The sequence below is a fragment of the Eulemur rufifrons genome, chromosome 19 (genome assembly GCF_041146395.1).
Source record: "Eulemur rufifrons isolate Redbay chromosome 19, OSU_ERuf_1, whole genome shotgun sequence".
NCBI classification, from domain to species: Eukaryota; Metazoa; Chordata; class Mammalia; order Primates; family Lemuridae; genus Eulemur; species Eulemur rufifrons.
In genome coordinates, this window is record NC_091001.1 from 47829271 (window position 1) to 47851554 (window position 22284).

The following is a 22284-nucleotide window of genomic DNA, read 5'->3' on the forward strand; positions in this document are numbered from 1 at the left end:
AACAGCTTCCCAGATTCCTTTAACTATATTGGTTGTGATGTTTTCTTCTTTTTTAGAATTGTCTCTGTGGGAAGTTTGTCCTCCGTCCGTTGCGACCATGCCGTAGATACTCTACTTCAGGCAGTTCTGGGTATGTAGGATGTCTCCATATAACCACATCTTTCACTGTATGCTGCTTAGGAGGGTGTGTGTGTGTTTTCCTTAAATAAGGGAATAGCTGCTAACACCTCTTTTTAGTGTATGTACCCTGAAGCTTTGCTGTATTATTGTTGGGCTACCTTCTGAAGTATTGTTTGTTTGTAGGTAACATTTGTTAATGATGCATCTTTTGGTTTTTTGGTAATTGGATGGCATACAAGGCAGACCTTCCCCACCATGTGCTATCTTCCATTCTGTGGAAATAGATTTATTTCCAGAGCTCAGCATGTTGTAACTTAAGTATTTGTTTATTCTATTTGATATCTTATTATCTTTTATAAAGAGTTTGTTTTATTATATTTACAGAAATGTTTAATCAAGGAAGGGGAGCCTTGAAAGTTAGTGATAGTTGGTTTTTGTGTGTGTGTGGTTCAAAAGAAATCTCATGATTGTTAGCATCTTGAGATTTAAGTGTTAAAGGGTAGATTGCTCCATTCTTTCTATCCTAGATATTTTGTTTTTAAAAATGTTTAGTTTTTCATAATTAAATATTTTTTATTATAGACATGTTAGAAATAAATCATGAAAAAGTGATATGCTACTGTTCTGGTAAACTTGGCTGCCGTGATCTTAGTTAGTGGTAGAGAAGTAGAGGTTAGAGGTCTTTGAGACTCTTGCATTGGTATAGAAAAGTAAGTATTGGAGAGTCAAGAAATATAAATGTGTTTCTTGTTTTCTTTCTCTCAGATTGACTACTGGCAAAATTGCTGGAGCTGGCCTTTTGTTTGTTGGTGGAGGTATTGGTGGCACTATCCTATATGCCAAATGGGATTCCCATTTCCGGGAAAGTGTAGAGAAAACCATACCTTACTCAGACAAACTCTTTGAGGTGGTTCTTGGTTCTGCACCTTATAATGTTCCATTGCCAAAGAAGCCGGTAAGAGTTTTAAACGATATTGCAATTTATCCAATGGAGTATTTTAAAAGCAGAGTGTTTTCATCTCAAAAATACAGTTGTCTTTTGGTATCCATGAGGGATTGGTTCCAAGACCTCCTGCAAGTACCAAAATCCCATGGATGCTCAAATCCCAGATATAAAATGGTGTGGTATTTGCATATAACCTATGCACATCTTCCCATGTACTTGAAATCATCTCTAGATTACTTATAATACCTAATACAATGTAAATGCTATGTAAATAGTTATACTGTATTGCTTAGAGAATAATGACAAGAAAAATATGTACATGTTCAGTACAGATGCAATTTTATTTTATTTTATTTTTTTTTTTTGAGACAGAGTCTCACTCTGTTGCCCAGGCTAGAGTGAGTGCCGTGGCATCAGCCTAGCTCACAGCAACCTCAAACTCCTGAGCTCAAGCGATCCTCCTGTCTCAGCCTCCCGAGGAGCTGGGACTACAGGCATGCACCACCATGCCCGGCTAATTTTTTCTATATTTTATTTTTATTTCTATATTTTATTTTCTATATTTTTCTATATTTTTAGCTTTCCATATAATTTCTTTGTATTTTTAGTAGAGATGGGGTCTCACTCTTGCTCAGGCTGGTCTCGAACTCCTGAGCTCAAACGATCCGCCCACCTCGGCCTCCCAAAGTGCTAGGATTCCAGGCGTGAGCCACCGCGCCCGGCCCAGATGCAATTTTTAAAAAAAAATATTTTTGACCTGCAGTTGGTTGAATCCACAGATGTGGAACCCGTGGATATGGAGAGCCAACTATATTTTGTATGTACAATTCAGTGCAACTTGCCAGCTATGTGTTTGTTAGTTCTCTTTAAATTGAACTAATAGTAATGAGTAGAGATGGATCTTTATCTTTTTGGAGTTCCATAAGTATTCTGGAATTCTATAAGTATTTTGGAATTCCATAAGTATTCTCAGTTAGTACATACCACATACAAAGTAATTGTGCAAGGATAAATGGAGGGGACGGCTTAGGTGGAGGTAACTGTGGCTGCTCTGTGGACTGAGGGGGGTGTCCTTATATCAGCCCACACGGATGCAGCTGGCAAGCTCTTTCTTAGAACACTATGAACATAAATGTGGAATGGTCATGACCAAGAACCCACATGTTATGTTTAATAATGGCACCTTTTAGACCATAAAACAATCACAGAATTTTCAGCCACATGCTGATTGCTTAATAGGGATATCTTGTATTTCTGAAACTTCGTGCATATTCTTCAGACTTTCACTCTTTGTTCCCCCCCAATTTTTTTAAACTCTCATTTTTTTTTTTTAAATTTAGAACACAATTGCCTGCACAGATTAAACTCTCATCTTAAGTATTTTCAAATACGGCTTCTTGTAAACAAAATCTTTTAAAAGAGCATAGATTTTTGGCTGTTTGTTATTGGGCGTTTCTTTATGCTATGAGGCTGGACATGGTTGATCACTTCTTTCTCAGAAAATGGGTGGATTTCTGTTCTTTAGGATCTAGCATGGTCTAGAGACCAATCGTATAACAAAGTTAATATTTGGAAAAGCAAGTGTCCTCTGACTTCCTCCCCATACTCCACCCCAACCATGCTTTTTCAGAATGTTCTTGGCTAGTCTTATACATCATTTATTCTACCATATGAGCTTTCCTACACTGGCTGAGGGAGACAGTTTTGCAGCTTTAGTAATCAAGGAGCAGAATCCTGTGGATTTATTCTAAAATCTTGGTTCTATTTTAGACTTCATGACCCAGGAGAAATAGCTGGAAGCAGTTCTAGGAGCATAGAGTCAGGCTAAAAAATTCAGGACAGTGTTCTCTCCTTTGACATGACTTCAGATGTCATTCTTTGTAGATGAATCCTTTCTTTCTCCAGATAGCCTTGGCCTCTTCTCATTCCACCTTAGTTACCTTGCAGGACATTTCTGCTTATTGACTCAGCATGTTCATACTGTACCACCTCCAAATTACACTCTTCCTGATTTGCTTTTTTTGTATTAAAGATTATACCAAGCTGTAAGGTAGCTAGGTTAGAATTCTTAGATTCTTCTTTATAGTTGTCCATATTTTGTTAGCTATCCTATCTTAATTTTCTTTTCTTTTTTTTTTTTTTTTGAGACAGAGTCTCTCTCTATTGCCCGGGCTAGAGTGAGTGCCGTGGCGTCAGCCTAGCTCACAGCAACTTCAAACTCCTGAGCTCAAGGGATCCTCCTGTCTCAGCCTCCCGAGTAGCTGGGACTACAGGCATGCACCACCATGCCCGGCTAATTTTTTCTATATATATTTTTAGCTGTCCATATATAATTTTTTTCTATTTTTAGTAGAGATGGGGTCTCATTCTTGCTCAGGCTGGTCTCGAACTCCTGAGCTCAAACGATCCACCCACCTCGGCCTCCCAGAGTGCTAGGATTACAGGCGTGAGCCACCGCGCCCGGCCAATTTTCTTACATTATCACTATCCTTACCCCTTTTCTGACCTTTATCACTTCATATCCAAATTATCTTCTGAAAACTAGGCCTGTTCCTCGCCCAACACACAGTCTTTCCCATCTTCTTCCCAGTCTCTGCCCCCTAGATCGCTCCCTCTAACAATATCTAGGTCATCCTCATATCAATACCAGAAAATCTTCTAAAATAAGTGCAATTGCTCGAATATTTATAGCAACACAATTGCAAATATGTGGAAACAACCCAAGTGCACATCAATACATGAGTGGATTAATAAAATGTGATATATGTATACCGTGGAGTTCTACTCAGCCATAGAAAACAATGGTGATCTAGCACCTCTTGTATTATCCTAGATAGAGCTGGAGCCCATTCTACTAAGTGAAGTATCACAAGAATTAAAAAACAAGCACCACATGTACTCACCATCAAATTGGTACTAACTGATCAACACTTAAGTGCACATATGGTAATAACATTCATCGGGTGTTGGACAGATGGGAGGGGGAAGGAGGGGTTGGGTATATACACACCTAATGGGTGCAGTGTGCACAGTCTAGGGGATGGACACGCTTGAAGCTCTGACTTGGGTGGGGCAAAGGGAATATATGTGACCTAAACATTTGTACCCCCATAATATGCTGAAATAAAAAAAATTTAGAACAAATAAAAATGAGGGCAATTAGGTTTTCATATTTTCATGAAACCACTTATTAGGAACTTTCAAACATTTCCTATTGTTTAAAGGACAAGACCACAGAATATAAAAACTCAGGAGAACTTAAGGATTGTCTCACATTCTGAATAAGGAAAATGAAGCCAGAAGTGGCTAAATGTCAGCCTAGGAGCTAGCCATTGGGTTTCTTTATTTCTGTAGTTTTTAGTCTTAGCTAGTTTTAGGTTGACATTCTGTACCCTTGGCAGTCTGGCACTTATTTGGCTTTCTAGCCTTATCTCCTGCATATAAATCCTTAGGCCTATGCCAGTTGACCTTACAAATATGTCTTGTGATTTCCATTCATTCATTTATTCAACATATGTTATTCAAGTGATTATTATGTTCTAGGCACTGTTCTAAGGACCTTGATCAAAGCAAAGAACTCAACAAAGATCCCTTCTATTTGCACAACTTTTTTCATGGTGGTCTTCTACCCAGAGTGACTTCCTTTCCTTTGCCCTCTAATGTTCTCTTCAAGGCTTACATCCTTCCCTGCGCAGACTTAAGTGAATTTTCTCACCTCTGAATTACAGTAGTAGTTGGTGTTTTTATTTTTTACCATTTATTCAGCATTTTCTACTGTTGTGCAATGTTACCATCTCGTTGCTTTCAAAAGCTAGGCATTTTATGGTAACCTCTTTAGTTCCAACATGATTATTTATACATAGATAGTAAATATTTTCTCAATATGCATTAAATCTTTTTGATGGACATGGAATAAGAACCTGCCTAAATGGATATAAATATTATGTTCCTGGATGGAACTTAATATCATAAAAGTGTCATTTCTCTCAAATATATGTTTTTGTCTCAGATTTCTCTTAAACATGTACATATTTGAGAGAAATGATGTTTTCATGGTATATGTGTACACACACACAAATCTGTAAGAATTCTAATGGATTTTTCTAGAGGGTGAGGAACCCAACAGTATGATTTTAAAGTTCGTATGGAAGAATTAATGATGTGTAAGACTAGTCAAGAACATTTTGCAGAAGGGGTGGAGAGGGCTTAGAGGACACTTGCTTTTCCAGATATTGACTTTGTTATAATGCTACTTGAATAAAATAAGGTTTTGACACAGGAAAAGAAATTAGAGGAACAGAACAACCAAATTTGGAAACAGATCTCACACACACACACACACACACATTTATTGTGAGAATGTCAGTTGCTAGAACCTTATGTGAACGGGATCTGTTAACATCTGTTAAAAATATACAACCTCTTTGACCCAGCAATTCCTCTTCTGGGAAACTATCCCACAGATATTACACTGTGGTGCATTTCCGTTATATGGACAGAGATGTTCATTGCTTTGTGGTTTGTAAAAACCTTGAATGTCTGTAAATAGAGGAATTGACCAAATTATGGGATATCCTTCCATGAAGATATCATACAACTGAAAAGAATTTCTTGACCTGAAATAGAATGTCCATGATGTATTGTTAAATGAAAAAAAAAATAGGGAATTTACATGGTAATTTGTATAACATAACACTATTTTAGTTTGTTTAAGGAAGTGAAAAACTATATATGTTTATATAGTTGGGCATATGCTTAGGAATAGAAGGATAGATTTCAGGCTGTTAGCAGTGGCTACCTGAGAGAGCTGGATGGGAAACGAGCAGTGAAGAGACAAAACCACTGATATGTCTTGGTATTATTTTGCTTGTTACTTGTTTTTCTTATTGATTGATTGGTTGATTAATTGAGATAGGGTCTTGCTCTGTTGCCCGGGCTAGAGTGCAGTGTTGTGATCACACCTTGATGCAACCTTGAACTCCTGGGCTCAAGTGATCCTCCTATCTCAGCCTTCTGAGTAGCTAGGCGCCCGCCACCATGCTTGGCTAATTTAAAAATTTTTTTTGTAGAAACAGGGTCTTGCTATGCTGCCCAGGCTGGTCTTGAACTCTTGGGCTCAGGCAATCCTCCCACCTGAGCCTCCCACAGTGCTGGGACTACAGGTGTTTGCCACTGCACCAGGCTAGCATGTTTTTCATAACTTAAAAATAATAACATTTGAATACAAAGAAAGTGGATAGATTTCTAGTTTCTGGTAGTGACAAAGTTCAGAACCATTTCTGTTATGTTTAAGTAGCCGTCTTAGGGATATCTGAGTCCCACTGCCAAACTCTGGCAGAAAGTGGGACATTAAGTGGAAATAAAAATATTTCTATTACTCAGTAGTTTTCTCTGGCATATCGTCTGGCAGTTCTCTTAAGTGAATAGGGCCTTAAACTTAAGGCAGGCAATAATTGGGAAAGAGGAAAGTGGGCATTACTTATAAATTGGTCATGTATCTTAGTGTGTAATTGCGTGAATCCTGGAAATCAAAGAAACAGAAAACTATATTTTTACACAGAGCCTCTAAAAATCATTTGCTTCTGAGTGTATACAGAAGACACCATAATTTTATTTAGAAAGGAAATGATAAAGCCTTCTTAGTATTGTGTATATAAAAGGAATGGTGTTTAATGGGAAGGTCATCCATCATGGACTTTATTAGTCACCCTAAGAGAAGCCTTTATTACTACTAAAATATGGGCTAGTCATTTGGAATGAAATTTTTGGACTGCATTTTTCTAGTAATGATGGGTTCTCTTACTTTGGTTAATAAAATACATATGTAAAGTGTTGATAGTTTTAAGTTAAAAGCCTGAAAGACTTGACTTTTAAAATATTGCAGATTACTGTATGTTACTTTTTAAAAAAATAGTATTATATCTGAAATGTAAATGTTTTTTATTTCCAAGATTCAGTCTGCTCCACTAAAAATCTCTAGTGTATCAGAGGTAATGAAAGAATCTAAACAGCCTGCCTCACAACTCCAAAAACAGAAGGGAGATACTCCAGCTTCGACAACAGGTACTTATATTTAGAATCATCCTTTTAAAATTATAGGTAAATGAATTTTTCTAACGTATTTGTACCCACATTCAAGAGGAAGGCTCTTCCCCATTAAAGACTCTTAATGGCCTCCAGCTCTTATCCTGGGGGAAGGAGCATTCTTACCTGTCATTTTGGCTTTCATTTGAGGGGTTAAATGGGACAGGGAACTGGGCTTTATTGTGAACAGCTGTTGAGTGAATGTAGCAGCAAGAAGTGCGTTGCCTTCTACAGACTTTATTTTTCCCTTCTACACTTTATTTTTCTCTGACTTCTAGCCTTTTCCCCTCTTTGGATCTTAAATTGATTCTCTTTTTTCTTTTTTCTACCACTTCACTGATTCTTTCTTCAGTCTTAGTATTGAAAGAGTCTTGCTCTGGTCACTGTAGATACTTTTTGCCTTCAGAATTTACCAGTCATCCCACCTTAATTTACAACACTTGCCTAACTCTAACCTGTTCAGTATATATTTGAACTTCTTATGTTTCTCTTTTGTTACTTCTGTCCTTGATTAAGTCTCCTGACTTTCATTCGGCAGATACTCACTGAGTGTCCATTATGTGCTAGGCATTCTTGTAGGCACTAGGGATATGGCAGTGAACAACATAGTTTAAAAAAAAAATCTCGGCTAATACTCCTTGGTGTGATGAGGCGAGGGAGATCATAAAAATAAACAGTAAAATATATGGGATATCAGACAGTGTGGGAAGGAATATTGCAGTTTTAAAAGGAGTGGGTAAAGAAAACCTCACCTGGAAGGGATCATCTGAGCAAAGACCAGAAAGAGAGAAGAGAGTAAGTCATGTGACAGACTGGTGGGGAAAAGCATCCCAGGCAGTGGGATTAGCTAGTGCAAAGGCTCAGCATATTTAAGTAAGGGTCACATGAGGCTGGAGTGAATTGAGTGAGGGGAGAACAGGAGCAAATGCAGTCAGAGGGGAAGCAGAAAGCCTATCATAGCAGTCCTTGGAAGCCATTGTAAGGATTTTGTTGTATATTCTGAGTGGGACAGGAAGAGGATGCTGAGCCAAGGGAGTGATATCTGACTTTTATTTTAATAAGGTCATCTGGCTGTTGTGAATAGGTAATGGACCAAGGGCAGAAGCAGGGAGACCAGTTAATGGGTTTTGTGATAATCCAGCAATGTCTCTTATGTGGGACCTTCAGTTCATTTAAAGTTTTTTGTATCTATTTTGTTGCTTTTTTCCCCCCTGTTGCATCTCTAGAATTATTTATTTTTCTCTTCTATTAACACTTTTATTTATAATTTATAAGCTGTTAGTTTTTTAACCTTCCTTTCTTTAAAAATATATAATTTTTTTAAATTAAATTCTGTTCTTCTTCACTAACTTATGGTCTTCACTGTGAACTTTCTTCTTTGTGTTTAAAACTGTAATCTTCTTCCTGCTCACACCATTCCTTTCATCTCTACCTCTCTTCAAAGCAATTAAAAAATATTCTTCGGTTAATTGCTTTCTTTTGTCTATCTTTATTATATGCTCTTTTTCCTTTGTTACTGTTTTTCTGTGTTATGTAAATCTAAGGTCCACTTCTTTTATGTTAAGATTTAATACTGTTACTAGAAGTCTTGCCTGAGCTTAATGATGGTTAAAATGCAGATTGATGCAGACAAGACTTCTTTCTCTTGTTCTTTCCCAGCCACTGTCCATTTTGTGTGTTTGTACATGCGGTGGACTGTGCCCTTGTTTGAGTGTTATTCAAACATGTGGCAGTACATGTTTTTTGTGCCTTTAAGGAGTCAGATGTGAAGTGGGTTGTAGTAGTAGTAGATTCCTGTGTGTTTCTCTGTTAACCCAGGAAAGTATAAATACCATGAGTAACATATGTTTATAGCGCCAACAGAGGCAGCTCAAATTATTTCTGCAGCAGATGATACACCGTCAGTCCCAGCCCCTGCTATTGAGCATGGAGAAGCTATAAAAACTGATTACCGTGAAACTGGTGAAGGAAAACCTACGCCTGCACTTTCAGGTAGTTTACTTATATTTGGTTTTTTGTGCATGATGTGCTCATCAAAACTATTTAAGGCCTAGGCAACACCTAGACACTATTTAAGTGTACATTTATACTGGGTTTAAGTCTTTAGGCTTGCTTAGGAAATTTTTAAAATTTAAAAGTTTGAATACATGTTTGAAAACAAGGAAGTTAAGAGCTGATTCCTGATGCCTATTTCTTCATTTTGGAATCATTAAGAGTGGTGATGTGGTTTTAGAATCCTTACCAGAAGAATTCCCTGCATTGATGTAACTGGCAAGTACAAATGATGATGTTTTTATGTCCCTGTTAGCTGTTAAAATTCTGTGCTGAAATTTGATTTCCTCTTATTTACTTTTGCTGCAAGAGGAAGCATCCTCATCTTCTGTAAGGGAGCGACCACCCGAAGAAGTTGCAGCTCGCCTTGCACAACAGGAAAAACAAGAACAAGTTAAACTTGAGTGTATGTAAATCAAACAGCTTCTTAAGGACTTTGGGTGATCTCTCAGTTGCTCTCTTCTTAAACCGTCAGCACAAGTTTGTCATCTATCAGCTAGATGTAGTTTCTTTTGTTATTTTAGTGGCATTGCTCTATTCACCACCTTCATTTTATTATGTTCTTTTCACCTAAACTTCTTTTACATAGGGGCAAGAGCTCTCTTTAGTATTAGTTTATTAAGTATGAAATGTCCAATCTCCTTAAGTACTAAGTTTGACAGTTGATAGCTCTGACGTTTCACTTTGACACGTCTTGTTTTATTTTATTGTGAAGGTACATCCTCTGTCTTTGAAATGCATATTTTGGCTTGTGATTATCTTTCATATTTTTTTAGACCAATTTTTGTGAAACCACAGATAAGTCAAAAATTCTTGTTATTTTCAAATATGAGTTCTGTTGTGGAACCAGTGCAGTGCAGACAGCTTCAAATATCAACGAGGTGTTTGAACAGGATGTGGCTAATGAACACACAGTATGTTGATGACTTGAGAAGTTCCAATCTGGTGGTTTTAATCTTGAAAACGAGCTATGTGTGTGACATGAAATTAAGGTGGATAATGATGAGCTGAGAGCTGTAGTGGAAGTTAATCCATCTCAACCTATGCATGAATTAGCAGCAAGGTTTGATGTTACTATTCCAACAATATTGGACCATTTGAAACAAATTGGCAAGGTAAAGAAGCTGGACAGATGGGTTCCACATGAATTAAACGAGCGTCAGAAGGGAAATTATCTCGAAGCTTGCCTTTCTTTGCTGTCATGACATAAAGTGAACCATTTCTACATTGTATTGTTATATGTGATGAAAAATGGATTTTTTTTGACAATCGCAAGTGTTTGGCACAATGGTTGGATAAAGATGAAGTGCCAAAACACAGTCCAAAACCGAGTATTCATCAAAAAAAGCTACTGGTGTCTGTTTGGTGGTCCAGCGCTGGTATTATCCATGACAGCCTCCTGAAACCTGGTGAATCGATTACAGCAGATGTCTACTGCAACCAACTGGATGAAATGATGAAGGTGCTTGCAATTAAGCATCCAAGATTGGTCAGTAGAGATAGGCCAATCCTCTTGCAAGATAGGGCTTGACCACATGTCGCACAGACAACGTCGCTCAAGCTACAGAAGCTGGACTTGGAAACACTGTCATCTACCATATTCACCAGACCTTGCAGCAACTATCACTTCTTCCAGGCTTTAGAGCACTTCTTGCAAGGAAAAGTATTCAGTTCTCAACAAGCTGTGGAAAACGCCATTTGAGATTTCATCGCCACTTGCTATCCGGGCTTTTTTCCTGCTGGCGTAGACAAGCTACTGTTAAGATGGCAAAACTGTGTAGATAGTTTAGCGCATACTTTGATAAATTGTACTGCTTCTTTGCCCACAACTTTTTTTTTTTTTTTTTTGAGACAGAGTCTCCCATGGTCGGCCAGGGTAGAGTATAGTGGTGTTGTCATAGCTCATTGTAACCTCAGACTCCTCCTGGCCTGCAGCAATCCTCCTGCCTCAGCCTCCCAAGTAGCTTGGGACTATAGGTGTGCACCACAACACCCAGCTGATTTTTCTATTTTTGGTAGAAACAGGGTCTCACTATGTTGCTCTGGCTGGTCTCAAACTCCTGAGCTTAAGCAGTCCTCCCCTCTCACCCTCACAAAGTGCTAGGATTATAGGTGTGAGCCACCGCGCTCAGCTAATTGTACTTCTTGTTTGAGATATAATAAACTACACTTTTGATTTGAAAACAGACATTTCATATTTAATGACCTAATATATAGTTGGTGAAAATTCCAAATAATACATGTACTTTCTCCATTTGTTTTATTATGGTTAGTGCTGAAGATTCATCATACTTTGGGAGACAGAAATTGATTATTTCTGTTTTAGCAGCTTGCTTGGGAGGTTTTTAATTGTTAAACTTGTAAATTTATTTGTTGGAGCTAGAATGGCTCACACTCTGCCTTATCATCTAGCCTCTGGACTCTCTAGTCGCGCTCTTATCTGACATTGGTGAGCTAAGTTTCAACTTTATGTTAAGTTTTTTGATGGTTTAAAAAAGATAATAGTTACCAAAAAATGTACTTTCCTATCTTAAAGCACCTGGGACAATATTTATTGTACTTGGCTGCAGTATATCGATGTCTCTGAGGTAGTAGGGTGTGTAGCTTTTGCTGGACAGATAGTTGTTTTAAATTCTCATGGCAGTTGTTTATACTTTTTTGGTCTCCCCATCACTTATTTCTGTTTGTTTCTGCTTCCCTTCTAATAATATGTTGGTTCTGCCCTAATTTGAGGAGCCGAGTTTGTTAGGATTGTATAAAAGAATAGAAGGGACAGAATGAACATAGATGTTGGGTATTACTTTGGCTATTTAGATTTGGATTTTTGCTTTTGTTCATTTGCATTCTTCTGAGTTTTTTGCCATGTTACAAATAGTTGAGAATGTTGAGTAAATGACTTCTAAATAGGTTTAATATTTCTGTACTTTTTTCCCATTTCTTAATTTTTCCTGAATTCTCTACTACTACAAGATTACTTTTTCTGTTATTTATATTTTTTCTTCACTTTTCACTTTTTTCACTTTATCATATGGGCACCTTGAGTTAAGTTATACATTTAAAATGGAGGTGTCTGGTGATCTGTTTTTCTTTGTCCCGTTCCTCTGCTATTTTGGGCAAAGTGAAAATTTTCAGGATTTTTTCTGTTACCTTGTAGCTTTCTCCCAAACTTTACTTTAAAAATGTGTGCATGCATGTGTGTAATTTTTATCAGAGATCAGAGCACAGTGTATAGATGAGAGCACAGTGTATAGAAGAGAGCTTGAAGCAGCAGGTAGCCTCCCTGCAGCCTGCTTTCTGTGGCCTCTGTAAAGTGGTTCACTGCTATCTGCACACAGATGTCCGCCATTAACTCAAGCGTGTCATGGGTGCCAAATACCGCATTTTCTCTCCCTTGCATCTTTGTCTCTTTATATCCCCTGCTCTTCAGTTTACCTTCAGTATCACAATAATTTTTTGGTATTTTTTCATGAGCTTTCTCCTTTATCTTTGTTCAGAGGTACCACATGCGGTTCATCAGGTTCTGTTTGTTCATTGTCAGTTTATGCTTCTTTTGTTCAAAGTCTCCTTATGTTTTTGTCTCCTCTACCAAATATATTTTCCATTTCTTTGTCATCTCTGTTATCAATTATTATTATTATTTATTATTTTTTTTTCTAGACAGAGTCTCACTCTGTTGCCCAGGCTAGAGTGCCGTGGCATCAGCCTAGCTCACAGCAGCCTCAAACTCCCAGGCTCAAGCAATCCTTCTGCCTCAGCCTCCCGAGTAGCTGGGACTACAGGCATGTTCCACCATGCCCGGCTAATTTTTTCTATATATTTTTTAGTTGTCCTGCTAATTTTCTTTCTATTTTTAGTAGAGACAGGGTCTCACTCTTGCTCAGGCTGGTCTCAAATTCCTGAGCTCAAACAATCCACCCACCTTGGCCTCCCAGAGTGCTAGGATTACAGGCTTGAGCCACCATGCCCAGCCATCAATTACTATTAATTAGTATTATCACTGGCCTTTTTTCTTCAGATAACCATTTTTCCATTTTAGCATGTTATCTAAATTATTCCTGCTTGTGTTCTGGTATTCCTAAAGCAGCATATACAAATATTTTCTTAATAGGTGGTAGCCCCTTTAACATTTGTGATTCCTTTTGTGGAAAAACACTGTCCATTTCGAGCTGCTTTTGCTTTTCTTGTTTGCATATTTTCTTGTGTGTCTTTTTCTTTCTCTTGTCTGTCTTTTATCTCCTTATATCTTTTTTTGCTGTATTATTCTTATTGAGGGGATGAAAATGGGAACCTCTTTTTCCTTCGGGGTTGATATTATTATTTAAAATGAAAATGATGGTTTTGCTGAATTTATACCCTCTACTAGGAAAAAGGGGCTGTAGTGTCCTAAACCTTATTTCTCTCATTTGAAATATATTGGCCTTCTTTAAACAACTTTTTTTAAAAAAACAAAATACTTTTTATTGTGAAAGAACTTAGATATACATAAAAGTAAAAATAGTATCATAAGCCTGATAGATTCATTATTCAGGTTTAGTTATTATCCATATTTTACCATACTTTTAAGTGAAACTTTGATTCCATAAATTTGAGTCCCATGTGTATTTTGTTGTTCCTTTTTACATTTTTGGGGAAATGCAATGGAAGACTCAGGAGTAGAGGAAAAGCTTAAAGTCATTTATGAGATTCGTTTTTTAGCTGTTCTTTTAATTTTTTTCAGCTCTAGCCAAGAGCTTAGAAGATGCTCTGAGCCAAACTGCTAGCATCACTCTACAGACTATTGCAGCTCAGAATGCTGCAGTCCAGGCCGTCAACGCACACTCCAACATACTAAAAGCAGCCATGGACAATTCTGAGGTGAGCCAAGGGAATAATTAGGCATGTAGTGTTTCATAGATTGATTTCTTCCTCATGGTGTGGACTTTCTCTCTCACTAAGCAAAGACAGCCTAGACTAATTATCTTTAAAAAATAAACTGAGAAAATCCTTTGTTTTTTTAAATTAATTTTATATATTTTATCTTACAACACTGATATGGTATAAGAATTAGTTTTGATCTTAATAGCGCTTAGTGTTTTGATCTTGATAGTGCCTAATGTATTTGTTGCTTGCTTTTTTTTGCTTTAAAATTGCCAACCATTTCTTCAGATAAACTTTTTATTTTGCAATACTTTTAGATAGACATGTAGTTATAAGAAATAATACAGAGAGATCCCATATTCCCCTAAACACCGGCTATTTTAAATGTTCATGCTGATTGTTTAACTTACATCAAACATTTCAAAGAATAAAGTAATAACATTTATTTCAAAATATAATACTAGGACTCAGCAGATTTCCTTTATAATTACATTCAGGCCAGGTGCTCTGGCTCATGCCTATAATCCCAGAACTTTGGGAGGCCAAGGTGGTAGGATTGCTTGAAGCCAGGAGTTTAAGACCAGCATGGGCAATAGTGAGACCCTGTCTCTACAAAAAATAGAAAAATGAGCTGGGCATGGTGGGGTGCACCTGCAGTCCCAGCTACTCAGGAGGCTGAGGCAGGAGGATCGCTTGAGCCCAGGAGTTCGAGGTTACAGTGAGCTACAATCGTGCTGCTGTACTCCAGCCTCAGCAACAGAGTGAGACCTTATCTCTAAAAAATAAAAATAATGAATAACATTGTTAATTAGTACATAAAAATGTATCACGCTACCTGGTCATTTAAAGAGTAAAATAAAAGTAAATACGGAAACTGTAAATCTCCAGCATCAGGATCATGCATGATCAGTAAGGTTCCTTTGCCACCGTAACAGTGTAGTTTTTAAAAAATTTACACACACTTTACATTATTCCAGTCAAATCTACATCACAAAAGAGTTACATTAGACCTCAGATGTTAATAGCTGGAAAGTACAGACTTTGAAAACTTAAAAGAAAATTCTATTTTATTTGAGGTCTAAGAAAAAAATTTAAGTATCAGAGTTCAGGTAGCAAAATGGAACGCACACAGGATATTAAACATGCTGTTTACACAGGTATAGGAAGGTTGAAGTTGCATGATAACAGGGACTTGAGATCAAACCCAAATGGACCAGTATCCTTCAGAAGGATTAGAAGCTTTAAATAAATGTCCATGGTATTACTTTAGTGGAAGGCTTCAGGAGAGGGTATTTCCTTCTCACAATGAACACATAATGTGTGGTACATGTGGATTAGTGTAACTATCTATTGCAATCAAGATTTTACAACCTACAGAAGCAGTTAACTAAGATTAATATTAGCTAATGATAAACAAAATAATTAGAAAAACCTATAAACATGTTTTGAAATGTTAAAAATGGATTCTAGCTTCTGTTTCTTGTTGTAAAAGAAGCTGAAGTGCATCTGCGATTTATAATACATACCAAATTACTATCTCAAAACAGTATTTGGGAACAGTGGATTTGACTTGATCATAGGGGAACCTTTATGAATTTATTATGAAGAGTTCTTTTAACATGAGATCAGATTCTTCTAACAGCATACACTGGAGTCTTGGAAAATTTATCATACGTGGCAGGATATTCATATGGCTCAAATCAGTATCCTTTCTTGGTATATTTTATTTGCAAGATGGCTAAAGTGGGAATTCACTGAAACATCAACTTTATTACTCATGTCATAAAATTTAATTTGCTTTGTCATTTTGCAACAATTTACATAGAACATAAAAAAAGTGAAACATAAATATAGAAGAAAAGTGCCAAACATTTCTTCTAAAAGCAGGGGTTCTTAACCTGGAGTTGGGTTGATGGATAGAATTCAGGTGTTCATTGAATTTGGATGGAAACATCTTTATCTTCCTTAGCCTCAAATTGAAATTTAAAATCATTTCCTTCAGTTACGAGTATTGGCAACAAACTATAGTAGGGTTGACAGTATCTGTGACTTTGTCACCAATAGAAAGCACAGATATTTTCAAATCACATTATGGTACTTGCAGATCTCTTAAAATATTTTTGTGTTCATCACTACTTCCAAATTAGGGTATTTATTAGTTCTACCACTAGGTCTTGGTTACTATTTCACAAAATTAAAAAAAATTTTATGACTATATTTCAGTGTAGTTGGGCTCCTTTGTAATTTTTTTGTTTCATTTTAAGCATTTAAAAATGGCATTCTGAAACTCTATGGCACAATGGATAGCACATTGGACTTCTAATTCCAAAAATGATATTCTGAAAAACTTCCTTAAACTGCCGCAGTGGTCCAGTGGCAGTAAAATGATTAACTCTGTCTTAAGGGGATTGGTTCTTTAAACTCTCCATTGATTACTGGTGTACTTTTAAAATGGAGACCATATCAGATGTCACTGGGGGCACAGTGTGCAGAATTGGTGCCAGAGGAGAGTTCTGCATGACCCAAACCGGAGGGCATTATTTTTACTAGGCCCTCCTCCCAAAGGACCAAGCCTAGGGGTACAGAGGCAGAACTGCTTATATTCTAACAAGGGAAGATACAAATTGGGCATCTAGGCCCAGAGACACCATACTGAGACAGCAGTCATCATCTGGGTGTGCAACAGCCCCTGCTGCAATAGCCCTATTTGGATTTTTTGAAACGTAATTGCTGAAACAATTTAGTCATTTTTCTTAGGTAAAAGTATCTTATTCTTCAATAATTTAGTATTATCCTATTCATCTCCAGGGTTCCAGCCCAGTGTCCTTTAAAGATATAATAAGGTGGTTTTGCTTCATAGTACACGTAACACATTCATTTTAAACTATATGCATTTGGAAAAAGAGAAAAACATCACTTAAAATAGTTAATTTTAAACTAATTTTAAGTAGTTTGGACAGTTCCCAGTAACATTCTGCCCCTCATGTATATGATGCAGAATGAGGGGAGGATGGAAGCCCTCAGTGTTCTGGGTTCCCTTGTGCCCATCATAGTGTGAGTGTCTTGCTGTGCTGAGTGATTATAGTGTCAGAAAGGGGTTTTTTTTGGTATTTATGTCCCTTAAATATGAGGCAGCTCTGCTCAAAGAAGTGACAGTTCCATAGTTAGAGAAAAAATACGTTGGGCCTAACAGGTCCTATCTCATTTTTAAGGGAAACTTTTTTTTTAGAATATACAATTCACATACCATAAAATTGCCTCAAGGGATGTTTTTGACAGTAGTCGATTTATACCTAACAAATTAGGAAGGATCATTTTTTAAAATTAAGTTTTGGAGGAATAATGTTACTACAAATGTGTAAGCTTTCAACTTATCCTTAAACTCTGATTTTAGTAGTCAGACCTACCATTAAAATTTTAAGTATCGGCACTTTATTGAAGAATGATTTAATCAACAGGCAATTCATGAAAGCCTGTTGTTCTTTATCTTTTCAGTTTGTATGCCCTTTTGAGAATCTAATTGAAATAATCTCTCCTTAGAAAATGCTTATGTACATTAGACACAATTTTTTTTTTTTCTATTTTGTGGAATGTCAGTTGATGGGAGATAGTGCATGGACTTCTTTGTGCCAAACCCATGAACCTTAGATTAAGAGTTCCTGCTCTGGAGAAATAGTGTATATAAATTTTTTTATCTTTAGCTAGGTATAATGGCTCACACCTGTAATCAGCACTTTGGGAGGAGAGAGTCTCACTTGAGGCCAGGAGTTTGAGACCAGCCTGAGCAACATAGTGAGACCTCATCCTTACAAAAAATAGAAATATTAGCCAGGTGTGGTAGTGTGTACCTGTACTCCCATCTCGAATTTTGGGATGTGAGATGGTCCCCCTGAGCCCAGGCGTTTGAGGTTATAGTGAGCTGTGATGACACCACTGCACTCTAGCCCAGGCAACAAAGAGACCGTATCTCAAAAAAAAATTTTTACCTTTGAATTTAATGACACGTTTCTGTATTTAATCTTGTTGACCTATACTATGGCAGTAATAGCAATTATTATGTTTATATAATTAAAATTTTTTGTTTAGATTGCAGGTGAGAAGAAGTCTGCTCAGTGGCGCACAGTGGAGGGTGCATTGAAGGAACGCAGGAAGGCAGTAGACGAAGCTGCCGATGCCCTTCTCAAAGCCAAGTAATTACTCATGGACTTTAACAAGTAATTAGGGCCTCCTGGTGGTTTTCTTGGGGCTGGGTTTTCTTTGTACTGTCTGTGTAAAGAGGAGGTAGAGAAACCCATCTCTCCCTTTTCCACCTGTGTTTGATGTGAATTGGCATTAGGAACACAAAGGTATAAAAAGAGGGAATAAAATGTAATTAAGCAAAAAATAAATTCGGCAGAAACTTATATAAAGGATCTTACATAGAAATCAGTTTTGCTTAGGTGATGTATCTCTATAGATTTACTGTGATTCTGTTATAATTTCAAGATTTTGCTGAGATGGTTTGGGCAGTTTTATCAGAATTTAGAAAGTATGTCATAATCTATTTGCCTTAACTGTCAAAGTAGTAAGTGTATCATATTAATAATAGGTCTAGTTTTATGCCACTTTGACCTTGATTTCTGGAATTTGGCTAAAACTAGGATCAAGCAAGCAAACCCAAGTATAAGATCAACCTCTGGTGATGGAAACCTACATTTGACTAAAGAGTCTCATCAACAGGGTGGAATAGTTATTTGTCATTCAAACTTTTGCTGACTTTTTAAAGAAAATATTTACTATTAATAGAGCAAGAGATGTCTTCTAATAAACCCAACATATCTTTTAGGAGATTTAAGACATTATGCTCACATCACTAGATTATGTGCCAGGGTTCTTTGAGTTCTGTGTTTTGTGGTGGGGAGACCACAATCTGTCTGCCCTATGAAACATTCTGAATTGTGGAGTCCCCAAGGCTCATTTGTTTGCTTAGTGAAGTCTTTGGCCTTCTCCTGTGCCTTTTCCTGCCCTTCCTCTCCTTGGCAGGGGAGTCAGCCTAATCCTTGCAAGAGCTGCTATTTATAGAGTGCTCACAACATGGGAGACACTATCCCAGGTATTTCTCATGAATTACTTCTAATCCTTACACAAGAGCTTGCAGCAAATGAGAGGCTGATCTGGGAGTTGAATTCAGGTCTGTTTTGTTCTGAAGCCTGGATCTTCCCATATACCATGTTACCGCTCTGGTTCACCTACTAAATCTAGATTCTGACCAAGGGGTTTTCAGTTGTTGGTGAGAAAAGTTTCTCCATCTATTGACTACAAAAAAGCATTGAGTAATTTTTTTCAAATTATGTTTCAGTCATTGACTTAACAATTGTATACTGTACAGACTTCAAAACTCTTTAATAAAGTTGGTGAGGAATTATACTAAATCTTTGTTTTGTTTTGTTGGTTTCCAGAGAAGAGTTAGAGAAAATGAAAAATGTGATTGAAAATGCAAAGAAAAAAGAGGTTGCTGGGGCTAAACCTCATATAACTGCTGCAGAGGGGAAACTTCACAACATGATAGTTGATCTGGATAATGTGGTCAAAAAGGTACATTTCCTAGGTCTTTTACAATGTTTTATATTTTTGAATATAAGCCTTTAGTCAAAGAATTTTAAGAATTCAGGAAAATAATAAGATTCCTGCCATGTCTCTTCCTTTTCTCCTGCAAAGAATATTAGCTGTTACTATTTTTAAAAACTAGCCTCACACATCAAGTAGGTTGTTCAGAATTGTTGACACTTTCTATAGTAGGTGACATTTTTGGTCATGGTTTTTGTCACTTATGAAAATTTCCATTTTGTAGCAGATCTTTTGTCTGTACTTGTGTGACCTGTGTGGGTAATTTCCCATGACCCAGAGGAAGAGGGAAAGGGATGCAGTAGGATGAGAAAGGGCCTGTCCCTGGCATTTGAATAGGATTGAGAAGGAAACAAAGACAAGGCTTATGTTCCTTTTCTGAGCTTCAGATTTCTATGTATATATTTTTTACACATTCCCAACCAAACATAAATAAAGGAAGGAGTATTACTTCTGTTTCTTGGAATGGTTATGCTACTTCTTGTTTAGTTTTATAATACACCCTTTATATTTGTACAGGTCCAGGCAGCTCAGTCTGAGGCTAAGGTTGTATCTCAGTATCATGAGCTGGTGGTCCAAGCCAGGGATGACTTTAAACGAGAACTGGACAGTATTACTCCAGAAGTCCTTCCTGGATGGAAAGGGATGAGTAAGTACAGCTGTGAAATAATGGCATTTTTTTTGTTTTCTAGCAACTAATCAACTAATCTAAACTTGCTTCAACTCCATTCATCCAGTACAAATCCCTCTGGCATGCATATCTCTTTTGGTATATGGTACGTTGTTTTGGCATTTGCTTTTAGCCACAGTCATGACAGATGACACACCTGTGACAATACTCCCATGGTGAACACAGGTTCCAATCATTGTTTAATTTTATATTCCCTGATTCCATTCTGATCTCTGCAGCTCAAAAAAAATAGTTTGGAATCTAAGTGAGTGAGAGTGGCATTACAACATTGACTCCATTAAAATATTTTATATATATGTGGTATATGTAAAATTATTTAAAACCCTTTATACTTTAAAAGTATTTGTAATGAATTATTTAAGGCACACCTTATGATTGCTCTGTAACAACGCAACACTGTTGAGAATTCACCTACGGACCCTGCTGTGAGAAGGGAATTGGCCTTTTGGCTATCCATTTACAAAAGCTCAGGCTGCAGAGAATTCGGACAGTGAAGCAGGTATACAGTGTAACTGCAGGAAGTAATTACATTTCTCTGAAATACTGTGAAAAATACTGAGAATCACAGAGATGAGCAGTCTCAGCAAAATTAAAATATTATTTCAGTGCCAGCATCTTAGAAACCAAACTTCTCATGTTATAGGTCTCTCTGGGCTGAAGGTGTCAGGGTTGCATCATAGAACCACGACTGGTCTAAGGAGCTAAGGTAATAAAGACCAATGCAGGAATTTTATTTGTGTAATGGCCAACTAGGGAAATTTAAAGGCAAGAAGTGGAGTCAAGGCCATCAAAAAATAACTCAGATGTTTAGTTTTTTGATTGCAATTAACTCAAAAGGGAGATATCGGTTAGACTATTATCAAAAAAGTAGGATTTGTGAGAGAGAGGATAAAGTAGAGAAACACGAAGTTCACTCTGGGAACAGTGAATCTTGTTTCACGTTGTTTAAACTGAGTATCTACTAGCTAGCAAAGAGCATTGTGGACAGTTTATCCTTGAGCAGGATAAACGAGCCACATCTGCATCATTTTTCTCGTCAGAATTTAGGTTACAACTGAACCAGATGTAACCATCTAAGAGACCTTCCCTGACCACCCTCCTCCACAAGTACTCTACCGTATTACCTTATTTTATCTTCTTGAAAGTCTTATTCATTGGTTTGTGTGTGTTCTGTCTTTCCATTAGATGTAAGCTCCTTAGCATAAACATGACACTGGTAGATAGTAGGGAGTCTAGGTTGGCCAAAATAAGGTTGAAAGGACGGGGCATATTTTGCCTGTGGAGAATTAGTTATGAGCATCAACCCTAAGAATTTGCATTCTGTTTTTGGTCTTCCCAGTAGGCTAAATCCTATAATGTTTTCCAAGCCAACTCTGAAGTTTTTAACTTTTTTTCTCTTCTTTTTGCCTAAAGTATCTATTGTAAAACGTGAAAATGTTAAAGCAGTAGTTCTCAACCCAGGGCATTTGTGCCCACCCCAGAGGACATTTGGCAATACTTGGAGACATTTTTGTTTGCCACAACTGGAGAGTGCTACTATTATGTAGTGGGTGGAGGCCAGAGGTGCTCCTAAATACCCTACAGTATACAGGGATGTCAGTAGTGCCAGGGTTGAGAAAATGAAAGTCCCTTGCAGTACAATCTCTGAATTACCTTCATTTAAATTTTTGTTAATTTTTTACATAAAGTATACATTCATATGATACAAAATTTGAAAGGTGCAGGTGGCATTTGGTGAAGTTTTTCTTCCACCTGTCCACAGCCACGTGATTTTCCTCTGCAGGGTCAACCAGTATTACTGATATCTTGTGTACTTCTGGAGATAGTAATTATTCCAGCATTACCCCAGCCCTCAATAGATGTCCTCACCCTCTGAAATCAGAATGCACTTAAGACCTATGAAATTTGTTAGTACTGATTTGTGTTATGT

The 22284-nt window shown here is 37.2% G+C and overlaps 1 protein-coding gene across 13 annotated transcripts in view; it reads left to right on the forward strand.

Annotated features, from left to right (window-relative positions):
* The window catches only part of IMMT (inner membrane mitochondrial protein), a 46067-nt gene that overhangs the window by 13196 nt on the left and 10587 nt on the right, over positions 1 to 22284 (forward strand). For 3 of the 13 annotated variants that reach the window (XM_069494987.1, XM_069494976.1, XM_069494977.1), the window contains exons 2-10: positions 57 to 130; positions 886 to 1075; positions 7018 to 7129; positions 9005 to 9142; positions 9513 to 9608; positions 13920 to 14056; positions 18146 to 18249; positions 19498 to 19633; positions 20183 to 20312. In XM_069494987.1, the coding sequence (XP_069351088.1) occupies positions 57 to 130; positions 886 to 1075; positions 7018 to 7129; positions 9005 to 9142; positions 9513 to 9608; positions 13920 to 14056; positions 18146 to 18249; positions 19498 to 19633; positions 20183 to 20312 (1117 nt within the window). Of the gene's footprint in view, positions 1 to 56; positions 131 to 885; positions 1076 to 7017; positions 7130 to 9004; positions 9143 to 9512; positions 9609 to 13919; positions 14057 to 18145; positions 18274 to 19497; positions 19634 to 20182; positions 20694 to 22284 lie in introns of those variants that run through there. The other 10 variants (XM_069494978.1, XM_069494980.1, XM_069494979.1 and 7 more) reach the window with 8 other exon arrangements.